This window comes from Myzus persicae, unplaced genomic scaffold (assembly GCF_001856785.1).
Source record: "Myzus persicae strain clone G006 unplaced genomic scaffold, MPER_G0061.0, whole genome shotgun sequence".
NCBI lineage: Eukaryota > Metazoa > Arthropoda > Insecta > Hemiptera > Aphididae > Myzus > Myzus persicae.
Window position 1 is genome coordinate 309,879 of NW_019101024.1, and position 15,600 is coordinate 325,478.

At 33.0% G+C, this 15,600-nt stretch overlaps 1 protein-coding gene across 3 annotated transcripts in view; it reads left to right on the plus strand.

The window, feature by feature from the left end:
* The first annotated feature begins 3,647 nt into the window (after positions 1-3,647).
* Positions 3,648-15,600, plus strand: part of LOC111027314 (proton-coupled amino acid transporter-like protein pathetic) — a 34,517-nt gene continuing 22,564 nt past the window's right edge. Inside the window, exons 1-2 of one of the 3 annotated variants that reach the window (XM_022305661.1) lie at positions 3,648-4,243; positions 4,952-5,032. In XM_022305661.1, coding sequence (XP_022161353.1) covers positions 4,187-4,243; positions 4,952-5,032 — 138 coding nt within the window. In that variant the 5' untranslated portion in view covers positions 3,648-4,186. The remainder of the gene's footprint in view (positions 4,244-4,951; positions 5,033-15,600) is intronic. The other 2 variants (XM_022305662.1, XM_022305663.1) reach the window with 2 other exon arrangements.

The following is a 15,600-nucleotide window of genomic DNA, read 5'->3' on the forward strand; positions in this document are numbered from 1 at the left end:
CCCCCCCCCCCCCCCTGTATATGTATTTTAAAATACATAGTAAATAATAAGAATAATAACTGTATAATTCAAAAAATGTATATAGTTTGAATTGTATAAAATGATAATAATAATTGTATAAATGTACAATTCTAAATTAAAATGTATAATCTAATTAAAATAAATATAATATAAATGTAACTACTTTTGGTAATATTTGGACACATGTTTTAAATAAGTTATCTTAGAAATTGTATTATTCACATACACGTATTAATTAGACTATGCATTTTAGTTTTGAATTATTATACAATTATTATTATTTTATATATGTATTATAAAAGTATATTATGTAGGACTGTAATTTTAAAAATACATTTACAAATTACAAGGGACTAAGGGAGGGATAAACAGTAGCCGGCGGAATCAATATGTAGATATTATAAACGGTAACCGGCGGAATCGATATAAAATCGGCGGAATCGATATAAAATCGGCGGAATCGATATACGCCCCCCTTGAGCACGCCACTGTGTGATAGTGCTGTTGTACTACGATGAAATCTATTTTATCAGTTACTACCGTGATATTAGCTATCACCATTTGCCATTTACTATATCGTCGTTTAGATCATGTTATACATAGCGATCCACTGTTAACCAACCTAACTGCATCGAAGGCTCTTGGTCTAAAATGGTCCACCGTTTGGTATTTAACTTAAGACGGGATAGCGTAAAGGTTTAGTAGCTCGCACGAACAAGATCTGTACACAAATCGGTGGTCCCGGCCCAGAAAAGACCGTCTCTTCTTGTAAGGATCCATTTTTATTCAGATGCTTCCGAGTTACAGTGAGCTTATAGTATTACAACTATACTGAACTACCCGTCGTCAGCCTACCCACATGAACTGACATCATGTCCGTCTCTGATTCATCGAACATTTCTTGGTTCGACGATTGTTGTTGAATCGATGGATGTTGTCGGAGTTACTTTCCCTATTCAACATGCAGCAGTTTGAGATCCGTCGGCCGTCGCATTATCACGTTTTTCCTATTCAACTGAGTGGGCGTCACTCATGCCAGCTTTATCGATTGTTAATATTCACAGTCATGGTTCCATTTACAATCATAATAAAATTATTATAAAGTTTAGCGTTTAGATCCATCAGTACTTATCACTCATCAAATTTCTATTCAACTGTTTTTTTTTTTTTGCAATTCAACTGATTTGTTGAGAACTCCTGGCTTAATGAAAGATTATTATACTACTGTACTTAGGGAAACATTTTTATCATTTCAAGCGACTATCGCATAATTAATAATACATACAAGTAGTCAGCCGTGCAAAAATTTAATCTATATCATTATTACAATTTAGTAGCGTACCTTGCTATTTTACTCTAATGTAGTTCATAATAAAATAATAAATAATAGTAATATATGGTTATTCTTAATTATTGTTCTTAATTCATCTTCGATCATCTTATTCTTCCTCTGACTGCAGTGAATCTAAAAACGTATAGACGGCCGAGAAATCTGGAACAGGATGCAGCTATTAGAGTTTTAGATATGAAACGTATTTAATTAAATACATTTTGAAATGTCAGCATGTTGAAATGATTAGTTTGTTATTTTACCAATTGTATTACCCTTTTAATATTTATATATTTATATTTCTTTTATAATCATATAACCAAAGTGTATTGCAAAATACAAAAAAAGTTTTCATTACTAATTACTATATTTTAAGTTTTGTACGTTACAATATAATTGTTAGTACTATATAATTACTAAACATTTTTAATTTTTTTGTGTAATAGTTTTCACTTTGTCGTGGTTTTGTTGCAGTTCGGTAATTTTGTTTGAATTTATAAATGCTATTATTTAGTCGTAGTAGTTATATTTTTGAACCTCCAAAAAACTAAAACGCACATTAGTGTGTATTTGGTAGTTTCATAAACGAATTTAAAGTTCAACGAACAGTAAAATGAAATAAAAATTAAGTTTGTTATTATCTTGTAGCTTGATATATTTTATTTTTTGTGTTCATATAATATTATATATACAATTTACACAATGCACAACAGAGCTATTTTGTGTACAATGAATATTTATTATTAAAAAAAGCTTCGAATCTATAATGTAGCTAACGTAGATCTTAGTGGTCTAACAAAAGACCAAATTCTATTATGTATACATAATATATATATAATGCGTATAATATATAACACATAGACTTATTCAAAAAACGACTTTTTAATCAAATTTTTTAATAAAACTGAATCTATTCTTTTAATCTATTTTTCAGTAAGTTATTGTATATGTAAATGTAATATATTACATTGACAGTGAAATATAATATGACATAAAACCAAAAGTTTTTCTTATTATATACCTAGCTCAAGTAGTGAGTCGGGGTCCGGCTGTACCTCTGTACCTATTGTTGTACAACTTAAAAAAAAAGTAAGTACCTTATAATATCTTAAAGGATGGGATGACATGACGGATTTTAGTATTCAAATTTCAATTATTACTATAGTTGGATAAAGCAATTTATAATGTATACTTTCTACGTATGAATATAGCTGAGTTATAAGTATAAATAATATAATAATTCAGTGTACTTGTATTACTGACAATACAATATACACACGGGCTTATAATGTTAATACTTAATACTTAATGGGCCTTATACTGTAAATTATATTTAGTAGTTATAAATCGGCCGTGCTGATGCCAACTATATGGACACAAAGTGATGAGGAAATTCCCTAGAAGTGTTAGTGGGAGTCCTAATCAACCCCATTAAGTATTATTCCATAATATAAAACAATATTTTTAGGGGTGGTAGTGTGAGTAATGGGTTTAAATATATTCAATATTTACCCCTGAACTTGGCAAATAGTTCAGAGCAGGCTAAAGAGTAAGGTTAAATCCCCCTCCCTAGAAATCCTTTTCTACGTACTACCAGGTTCTGCGGCACTACATTGAATTTATGAGTCGTGTCAAAAACAATGCATTATAATATCACCGTTCTGCAACGACGATAATACCCACCCGATGACGTTTGTTTTAAAAAAAAACAACCAGCGTTTTTGATACTGACCCGAAAACCGAGGCTTCGACGTCATGATTGCGTCATCGCGACCTACAACGATCCGATAGGAATATCTCAGACATCTGATAACAGTGGTGGCGCAGTATTATATTTTATTATATATTCATATTAACAATAATTATTTTAATATTAATAACCACAACAATAATAATCGAGGAAATGCTCGTGCGCCGTCAACTCTTCCGCCTGCGCTCGGCAGCCAAAGCGGAACGGACGTTTTTCCAGTAAACCTATCTACCTACGCACCCGGCGAAAGGGGTGGTGTTGGCGGTGGGTGGTTAGTACGCTTCGGATCCACCCCTCCACCGACAACCGTTCACCACCATCGGGGAGGGAATGGAAATTAATGGTTTTCGTTTTTGCGCCGCGGAGGAGAAACGGAGGCGTGGCTCACGCGGTCGTCGTGCGCACGGTCCGCGCGGTGGCTGGGACCGAGCTGGGACGCGCGGCGGCGGCGGCGGCGGTGGTGGTAGCGGCGTTGGTGAGAGGCGGGTAGAGGAGTCGACGAGCTACGACGACCGCGACGGTGCACTGCGCTGCACTAGCACTACTCGACGACGACGACGACCGCCGCCGGCCGCCGTCACTACACACCACCGGCAGTTCACAGCGGACCGTACCTCACGACGCATCGTTGCAGCTGTCGATCATTGCACACTCCATCATCTCCACTACCACTACTACTACTACTACTACTACTATTATTACCACCTGAGCAGTAGGAGTAGCAGCAGCATCAGCAGTAGCCGACGTCTCGCGGTGTCGTCCGCGTACGGATAAAAAAAAAATAGAAATCTCCTCTCTGGTTTAGTTTTCTCATTTAATTCAACTTGCCCTTCGCAACCCCCGAGTCCCCGTAATAACCCGCACGCACCACGTCCGATTTTTCCTTTGACCGTGTCACCGCCAAACTGGTAACAATTTCGCACCGCCACAGCTACCCGTCGTAGTAGTAGCCACGGCACCCAAACGACCGCCGCCGTACCGCACGACCGCCGGCCGCAGCCGCCGCCACTGTTGCACCACTGCAGCGCGCCTTAACGACGACGGACAGCCGCACGGCTGCACCAGACCGCACCAGACGCACCGCTATGTCGCATCATTTCGCCGCCGCCGGAGACGTCGCTGGAGTGCCCCTGAAATCGACGGTAAGTAATTGCGACAGCGGCCGCGCTTGCCCTACAGTGTATTACCTTTGCGATATCGTTATTTTAATTTTTTATATTATTACCGTCCCGGGACACTGCCGTCACCACTTGCACCACCCACCACTAACCGCCACCCAGTAGAATGTTTACGCCACTGGTTATGCGCTCGTTCGGCGAACGTTGATTTTTTTATCGTTTAGCCACCTGCACTTGGCAAAAGCGCAGCGTGTTTCCCTCCCCAATTTGTGTGTACTTACACGATTTTGTACGTTTTTCCACCGCGATGAGGGGGTCGGTGCTCGTGTTATCGCACCGCCGTGGACGTTACTCACGTGCTGGCCAGATGCCGGGGTCCGATATATATGCGCACCGGCACATTGGTTCGCAAAAAAGGGTTCCTATGTTATGTTGTATACGTAATATATCTATTGCAGTAGTCTATAGTGTTATATAGAAATACCACAATATTCTGATGTGTGTGTATGCATAATATTATTGATTTATGTAATATAAAATATTATATTATGATGGTTTGCGCCCTACACAGGACTACCAAAATGTATTCGCGTTCGACAATATTGGTTTCCTCGATTTTTAACTACCTACTATAGGTTCCTTGAATATTATGACAATATTACATTTTTATTAAACTGTTATTTATATTTGGTGGTACGGCTTTTTTTTCTTGACACGCTTGCCCGTTTTCAGGTCGGGGTGGGTATACCTGTCTCGGCCGAAGATATAATCCTACAGACTTTCGACAATGATGACAGAAAACTGCAGGTGTGCGTATGTATGCTTTGGAAATCTAATAGAAAAAATGTATTTTAAAAACCGACTTCTATAACGTTTGTCTCACCCGAATTCAACACGCTTGGATATTATTATCTCTATATCATAATATACCTAACAATAATTATGTCATGTTTTATATAATACTCTTTTTTTTAATTTTTTTTTTTTTTTAAACAACAATGTTCTTCCAACCGAAATGCATGTGAGAGCTTGTTTGTTGGCATGCCACGATTTTATACTATAACGATACAATATTATTTTTATTTTATTACACACATAATATTATTATAATATTATACACACAGGGTCGACGAAATTGTTAGATTCGACTGGCGGGGATTATGTCAAAATTATACGTGTAATCGTCGCCAGTTTTGTAACGGAAAATTCAGATGACCCTGTAGACAAATTACACGACGTGTAAATATGTGTGTATATATATAGATTTATATTATAAATATATACACATATATATATAGATTTATACTATAAATATTTATATATATTATATAGATTTATATTATAAAATGATGTGCCGATATAATATGAGATAATAATATTATAAATATATTATAATATTAATAACTATTAATAACTAATATAGTCCGCGCAACGTGCCGCGCGCGCGTTTGTGTGTGTGCGTGTAAAAGAGCCGCTTTCATCCATTCCGCGTATTCCAATAGGGCAACGCGAAATAGTATTCAATTGCATTCCGTTGTTTTTTTAATTATTTTTTTATTGTTTCCATATTATGCCTAGTCCGATTTATGATTTATATAACACACGCAGACATGCAGTAATAGTAAATTACCACAATAGTAGTAGTAATAATAATAATAATAATAATAATAATAATACGATACGGTCGTTTATACATAATTGTGTATGTATAGATATTATTATTGGTAGTGTTCACGAGCTGCCGTGTTATTGTTTTTATACTATTATTATTATTATTGTTATTTGTTGTAACTTGTAATTAAAATCTAACGCTAGCTAACTTTTCACTGCAGCGTACGAATAAGCAGACGTTACTGCATTAGTCTAGTAACATTTTTTTCATCATAATATTATATTGTAGTAGGTATGTAACAGACACCTCCGCCGCCGAATAAAATTCACTTTTTTCATCCACGTATCGTGTTATATTGTGACGACAATAATTACAACACACGCGCCGACGAACAATTTACACAGCTTTTTACGCGGTCTTAAAATCTGCTCGCATCATTCCCGTGTAAATATTGAACATGAATTGGGGCCCGGCACACTAAACGCCGCATTTCTAGTTTTATTTATTTAATTACTGGCAGTCACGTCATTAGTCGATGCCGAATTGTTTTAGTTAGTATAGTACTTAATTCTATACACTATTCGGATCAATTTTATTCCTGTAAAAACCATAATTAATTAGTAAACGTTGTACTACACGTTTAAATGTTTAATGTGTATACGACTGCGGTAACCACATGGAGCTGTTCGCAAACCTCCCAAACTGGGTCTTCCACCCTACCCCGACTTAAAAAAACACTCACATTAAACTTGCCATGCCATTTTGTTGTATTGTGACCGTGTCGCATCAAAACGTTGGAGTTTTACCTCGAAAATAATTCATTTTTTATAACCATCGGTATACTACAGCACTTGGTCAATGTTACAAATTAGTAATTACAATCAATTCCAATGTTGGTGTTTTTCGTGGTACACGTACAATCACAGTTAGTTTTCATAATACACACTGCGGCATAACCACACTGGAATATGGGTTTTCTGTTTCAAGTTTTGGACACCCTACTGTGCACATGACATGTTTAATATAATAAATTATTGTGTTATTTTTTCTCATACACGCACATGTGAGGGCAAACTGGTTTTACCAATTGTGTACAATAACAATATTATATACTTGTGGGATCCCATTTACCTACTTAGAAATAACTAAACACCATCCTCAACACACGAGTGATGACTACCCTTCACCCCTACACCTAAACCACCCCTGTACGCAATACATTTGTTGATGTTATAAGACTTTTCAACTATCGGAAAAACTTAACTCACTTAACGTTTGCATGTTTGTCGTATATTCGTATACATGTTAATATACTTATATTATATGCATAGTTTTAAGTCAATCGATCGATTAATCGTTTGCCAGTTTGTCCCTACGCCGAACACTATGTTTTTCCGAGTAGTCTTTCTAGTGTTATACATCGTATTATTCGTTTGCAACTTGCGTTTATGTATAATATTTTAATAGTTCATGTTAGAGAAACGATATAATAAAGTAATCGTTAATTTAAGTTTTTTTTTATTGTATTGGCGTTCAATACAAATATACTTGCGTTATTCACATTCTTTAAATATTTAAAGGTGAATGTGCGTTTATTCACTTCTATATGACCATATAGCTGATGTATACGACTCATATTATGCAAATACACTTAATCAATGTTCTATAAGTCTGTTAAATATACTTCCGGGCTTTTAAAATAATTATCGATTGGTAAACAATCAACACGACATCGATATAAAGTATAAAGACGTTTAGTCATTTAATAAGAACGAAAAAAAAATTCAAAATAATATGGTATCTGCCACCGCAACAGTAGTAGTGTACACACTCAAACGTGAATAATTGAACTATGTTGATAAAACAAATAACAATTCAATTTATTTCTACATAGCTACTGTGATTTCATTGAACAAAATTGAACCACCACGTCATTTAACTACTCAAGTCTCAAAGCATAATATTATATTATATATTTCTAATTTCTATAGTAGAATATTCCATGTGCGGTTCGAACGATTTTCCATTATATTGTTCTATCTAATTACGCCGTTTTCATGGGGTATTTCGGTCGTCTATTTTTATTATAGGAAACACAGCGACTCCCCATGTGACATGGTCAAAAATAACTTTATATACGTTTCACCACATTAATAATGTATTTAAATTCGCGTGTATAAATATTGTATAATAAAACTTACGGTTGATTACTAAAGTGTCGTGGTGTTTTAAATTTTAATATACACTTTTAAACATTAGAGCTCCCCTTGTCGATGAACAAACATTTTGTTCTATTTTCGTTGTAGTCACTAGTTAGACTAACCAACTGATGGGTTTTATAGGGCAAAAGTGATCGATTTTGGCCGGGGTGAGCGAGTAACACGAAAAATGAATTTCATACCCAAATTAACTTACTTATGACTTAAGTACCTAATATTATATCATAGTCGTCATATTTAACGTTCATGTGAAAATGTAAAAACATATTTATTTTTCTTTCGCCATACAAAATTATAATACCATTAAGAAAATAATATTATTATACCCACTTGTTAATAGTTATAAAGCCAGGAAATAGGAACTTGTCGAGTAATTTACAAAGGACTAGTATTGTTCATCATTATGTTTAGTAATAAAATATGAAAGCTGCTGTATAGTTATTTTTTATTTTTAAAAGATGTTTCGATGGAAATATAAAATTGCATTTACTTAAGACTTACATTTAATTATTTTAATAATATGTTTTTTACCTGAATGGTATTTAAATTATATTCTGTTCATTAAAACTACCTAATAGTTAATATACAGCTGTTATCAGCGATTTTTTTCGTACATCGTTCCTATTTCTTTCACACATGTTGATAAAATAATGGCTAAAAGATTCCATTGGCAGTTGGTCTCTATAAAAATAAAATCAATCCATCCGTGTTGTCTGTGTGTGTGGTTGCCGGTTGGTCGATATAGTTTTGCATTTTCTTTATTAAACTTAAAAGTTTTTTCTTCCCGTCACATCTGATCTAGTATAACTGTTTAAGGAACGCCAAGGTTTGTTTAACATTGAATGACCTGTCGGGGATGGACGTAAATCGAAAATGTTTAAGTCAGTCTGGTCACGTACAAGCGATGCTTGTTTTGAATATACTTAGTGCAGTGTTTTATCTGATGGTCTTGAAAAAAACTAACAGAAGAATAATGTACATAGTAAAGAAGTTTAACACATTAAAAAAAAAATTATTGTTACTGAGCATCGCGCAAAATGTTCAACAATTTTTCGTATCGATATTTGTATTTTTTTACTGGCACCAACGATTTAGTATTTTCTAAACCCGGTAAGGTCATGTCAAACTTAAAAATAAATTAGAACATCCAAGTAATTCTTGAATGTCAAACGGTGTACTTCTTTTCCTCCCACCATACACCTACAGACCCGATGTATATTTAGCATCTGGCATCTCGTACACTGTGGCAACAAATATACGCGTATACCATAAGGGTGGGGAGTCGGAAAAACAACGTAATGTGTTATTATTAAAAAATAATAATATTAATAATACAAATTAAAAATATATTACAATATTGTGACATACAAACATTATGTTGACTAATTTCGTGAAGTTTATTTTGAAATTAATATTTGTGTTTTCTTTTCAAACTGGGTGTGTAGTAACAATTAGGTTCCCTCTAAAAACGCCCGAAATATGTATTCAATTATCAATCACATACAATTATATTACCAAAAACTGCACTTAAATATGCAACTTATTTTTTAAATATTATTTGATAATACATCGTTGTACTATTATAGAATAAAAATTGAAAGATTAATCATTATGAAAGACATTTTAACCAAAGAACAGACGGGTTGATTTGCACAGTTTTCGTAGACTTTAACATTATTGTAATTAAATATAATGTATAGCTGAATAGGGACCTACTATTGTTATTAATACATGAACCTAATAACCATGGCCATATTCATAACGGTTTCTTAAAAATTTCTAATAAATATCAATATTATTATCATAATTAATAAATTGCGTTTTCGCTAATATATTCCCTACCTATAGTAACTGTACATAGGTGATAGGTCATCAATACACAATTTATTAGGTACAGTTTGAATGCCAACTACGGCTATAACAATATCACAATAAATAAATAATAAGACAGTATTCATAAGTAATAACGTATTACGCCACCAACCCATATCGCAGCACCTACATGATTGTAAGGTATTATACACTATATGGTTAATATACACTATGTATTTGTTTAATTAAACAATATTATTATCGTTGAGAGTCCAAAGCATTGATATACTTTTTAAACAATTCAATAAAATAATACAATCGCATTCGTATTGTCCATGTTCTCGCATGTATTGTGACGTCTAGACGACAGTAGACGTGTATTATACATTGGCTACGGTTACACAGATTTTTATACACAAAATAAAATAAATACAGTCGCCCGAAACGTAATAATGTAATATTATTATATTATTGTTACTGTTGTTCCTACAGTCTGTTTTAAGATTTACGGCCATTGAACGATCGCGGTTAATTCGTACGAAGGAATACAATAATATTATACATACCTGCGTGGTTCCCAAACCTGCACAAACCGGCACTACCCTACCTTATGACGAACAATATCGTTTGGCGGCTGTTTTTCTATTCTTCCGATATCTTGCTGGTGTTTTCTTCGTTATGCGCCATAATATGAATTCTGAAGCTACACGTTCATACATGTTTCAGCTAGCGTGGACGACTGCAATAATTATTTATAATAACACAACCTATTTCCCGTCCCGAGTCGTTGTTGGACTACATGGTCATTGTTCGAAATGTTACAATAAAACAACCGTTGTCACGGTAGGTGAAAATCAGCTAAATCCAGTATAATAATAATAATATTTAATTTGCTTAGGCGGTAAATTATATATCGTATCGACGCGTTCGGTTCGTTTGAGCAACATAATGTCAGAATGTCCGTCGGGCCCGTTGGGGATTGAATACAAATTATAATATACGATAATGATACCCAGTAGGAGGTTTAAACAAAATATCAATTTCAGATAAAAATAATTCTTTTGAGGAAACCCCTCGCTGCAGCTCAAAAACTGTGATCATGGAATATAAATATAATATACATCTGCTTTTAATTTATACATAGTCCATGTATGATATAATTTCTCATACTATATACTGTATATAATGTAAAAGTTATCTAAATATCTAATCGACGTGCTCCAATTACGAATGCATAACTATTCGTGTATGGTGTATTGTTATTTTTAGACCAAATCCTCTTATGAATAGGTAGTTATTATTTGCTGCTAGTAGACTTGCTAGACTTTTCCGCAACTTATCTACAATATTTTCTGTGGAACGTAGGTAACGAAAAACGAATAACAATATTATTACTCGGGCCATCCGATGCGTTTTTTAATATCTCTGATCTCATAGACGTGCTTGATTAAAAAAAGCCATATTATTTACATTAATGGGTTCCCATTCATTTAAGCGTCTTTTTCTTTATGTCTGTCGATGATTGTTTTATTTTTTACGACCGTCGAACTTATACGGAGATGTGTGACGCCACTCGTAACTGTCTTGACATAAAGGCAATATCAGAAAAAATTGTTTAACACTGTAATAAACTATAATAATGTAGAACTGTGTAACCTATAGGCTATATATGAAATTACCTATCACGTTGACTTCCGCAGTTTACCTTCCGCCTTTCGGTTTCGAGTTTTCTGAGAGATCTTAGTATATATCAATATATATAAGGTATTAATGCTACCAAGACACACCATTACACTGTTGGTATTTTTACGTATATTATTCTTATTATTTTTACTTTACTTTTTCATATTTACATATTGTCTAGTAGACATTTACTACATTTAGTTATGTGACAGCAAACACGTGCTTCCCAAGTACGCTCATTTCCATTTTCTCTCAAGTAATAAAAGTATTCAAATTCTGATTTTTAGAATTTTTAAGTGACGATATTTTTAATTACTTTGATTGTATTCAGTTTAAGGAGTATTCTACGTTGTCATGTTGATGTAAACATTTTTTTTCAAACAATATGATCTTTTGATTTATAATACTAAATCCTTAGAGATGATTTTTTTGTAAATATCGATGTGTACCAATTTCAGTTTTACTGAGTATTTTCTGAGTTATTAAGCTTATATAATGACCCAGTAATTGAGATAATATATTAGTGCCTGTACATCAAACTGGCAAATGACCAATATACACTAATATACACCTATCAAAAACAAAATGATAATACTTATAATTCTGTTTGTCGATTAAGAACTATACCGTACTTAGGAATGTCAAGATATACTTGTCTAAACCATGTTATAGGTTTGGCTTAAGATTAAGGGGGAGACTGTCACCTGGGATAAATTGACATTAATAAAAAAAAAGATCGTGGAAGGGATGTAATTATTAAGCTAGGTCTGTAGCATACCTTCATAGTTTCTTCGTACAAATTGGGTTATTCTTGTCGTTTGTTAACTGCGCCTGGAAAACGATTCAAATATTTATTTTTCTGAGAAATATTTTTGAGAATATAACTAAAAACTAGACCATCGCACATTTAAATTTTGAGATATGTATTTTTTAATAAAAAAGAATTTAAGCATGTTTATTTCACGTATCATGTTAAAAATACATTTATATAATTTATGCGAACAATATTATTATATGTTCCGTGATGTCCACAATCAGTTTTAATTTTAATTATTTTGACGCCGTAATTAAGTCCTATATTTTAGTTTTATGCTGTAACAAAAATACGTTGAACGAATTTTTGGTATACCGTTCTCATATTTATATTCTAATTATCGTTTTACATCGTAAAAAGTTAAGGTATTTTATGTAAATTTATATGACGTTTTGTAAATTATGATTAAAAACTATAATACAATTTATGTATTTTATAAAATGTTGAAAGTTGTATGTACAAATTATTTTATAGTTAAGTTTATATTTTAGTAATCCTCTCCGTAAAACGAAACACCAAGTGATCAAAAACGCTTATGCTTTATTAAATTACTGTAAACTATTATCACACTATTAATTATGATATTAAATATTATTAAAAACCCAAGTTTATTCAAAACAAGGTTTCTTGGTTCACGTTTCAATTATTATAAACTCCAGTTAATTATTATTGCATTTTGAGTACTAAATTAATTTGCTATTCCAATTGGTCAAAAATCTTCATAATTTGTACTTACTAATTACTCGATGTATTTAAAATGTCTTATCTGAATCTGATCATAATGTAAAAGGTAATTCTTTTAAAGGTTAACACATTTTCACGTTAAGTATTAAAATTGTTTAACTGCTATTACACAATTGGAAGGGATTACAAAACAATATTTTTATTTTTATAATTTTTTAAGTCTTTCCGTTTTTTTAATTATAGCTTATATTTTTTATTTCGTATTCCAAAGCAGATTACTTTTAAAAGAGTAGTTAATTAATTAGAGGAAGGTATTTTAAGTTTGTATGAGCGGAGTGGTGGACCCAAAATGTTGCGTGGGACACTCCACACTCCATTCCGCTTATCTGAACTTGAAATAAAAAAAAACCACTCCTTTGAAATTTGATTATCAATTGTTGAAATTATAAAAAAATATCTATGCTTTTTATGTATATGAAATTGAAAATGTATGTCATTTCAGAAAGTAAAAACCTTGTAAAATAAAAACGATAAAAAATAATGAATAACATAATTTTTCGCAAATGTATTTTGGAACGACTTGGAATAGTTCAAATTATATAAAAATAATGTTTCCAAAAATGTTGATACTTTACGATGAAATGAGCGTTTACCTTAATAAGAATCACCTTGTATATAACCGTTTAGAAAGAATAATATAAAATTATTATTCTAATCTTCGCTTATTCAATGCCATCGGATATAAACGGCAATGCCTAACGTTCATATCGTCCGATTATCCAAGTATGTTAATTGAGATCATATTCCGAGATTATATTAAGCATCGGTCTTAAATCAATCCATATAGTCCTTTGACATCTGCAACTATAACAAGGTACATGAGTTGTTTTTATTTTACTAAGCAAACTGTCCGCGGCATCTGTGGCTATTGGACGATATGAGTTATTATTGAGCACAGTACCCGTCCTATTGTGTTTTATCGATTTCCAGGACAACGCAATAATATAATACTTATGAGTTATGAGTCTCCTTTGAACGAACACTATTGTTATGCCACTTTTGAGACTCCTATAAATGTAGGTGGTTTTTAGTCTCCCGCGCAAGCATTATATTTTAACAATATAATATTTTCGACGGTTTTATAATATTCTAATAATATACAGTTTGACAATTTCTCAGTAATGTAACAGATTGTAACATACATAATGTCAGTATTTGGAAACGCTTTAATAAAAATGTATTAAGTATCTATATTATTAGTTGCGTGTAGTATATTACCTATACACGATTAATATTATGTGTTCATATTATATTATTCGCACAACGTATAAATTGCATTAAACCGGTGTAAGATGTGTGAATGTGTGATTTATAATGCGGATTTCAACGTTGTATGAGCATCGTATTTGCGATTTCAAGATTCGCGGTTGTGCGGGTACTAGGTGGTTCCTACCTGTTTGACGAGAACCGATGAAATCGAAAAATGTGTCTTCGAGTCTCGCTGGTCCGAATGAAAAAATACCAGCTGCCCAGTACGTGATCAATTGCTCTTGGCTTATTGAAACAAAAATACATATTAATTAGTATGTTCAACAGAAACGATCGTTTACTGTAAATTGTAATATTCATATTAATATAATCATTTCGGTGAAACTTCTGTTCCACGAACGCCGACACTGAAACGTAATATACTACAAATATTCGGCGTAGCGTAAAAGGGGCAGCGCCAATGTACAGTGCGTACTGATAATAATAATAATAATAATATAATAGAACATTAAAAGTGAAACGTAAAAAAAAAATATAAGAGGACAAGTCGTCATCGTTTCGCCGATATACCGATATAATAGCGGTCAAAGCCTATAAATAAAGGTCGTCGTTGTGGACTATCAATCAAGAGGGCTACGTGCATGAAGTGGAGGAATAAAAATAATGAAAAACAAAGTGTACTTAATATAGGTAGACGAGTTAAAGAGGAGTTTTTTTTTGCATTTCGCGAGCAGCCCATTAATAAGGTAGAATTGAAACAATGTCCATTCAACGAGTCTCGTGCCCAGCCCTCACCTGCATGTGACCTACCAATATATTAAGAACCGTTCACGAAAATGGCAATCGAAATGTCCGTTTACCCCAACGGGCAGTCTTCGCCCGTCAGATGCCGTATTTTGTTATAGTAGGTATAGATGACAATATAATGGTGTATTACCCCTTTAATGTAGTTTAACCGGTTGCACGCGGTTGGGCATTTTTAGTAAAAATTGTATCTGTTCCGTGTCCAAAATCCGGCCGACATTTGAGCACTTGATATCACTAAAAAGGAAATCATTTTTGGCCTTTAAATGAAAGAAGTATAATATGAGCATACCATACACTATATAGGTACTAATAAATAATAATATTTATGATAGTTAAAATACGTGAAAAATGTGTGCAATAAATATTAATAATATGGTGTTATAAATTTATAATATTTTTAATACTTCAAATATGTATTACGTAAAATGTTTAGGTACAATAATAAATAATAATCATCTAAATTATTATACAATAACTAAAA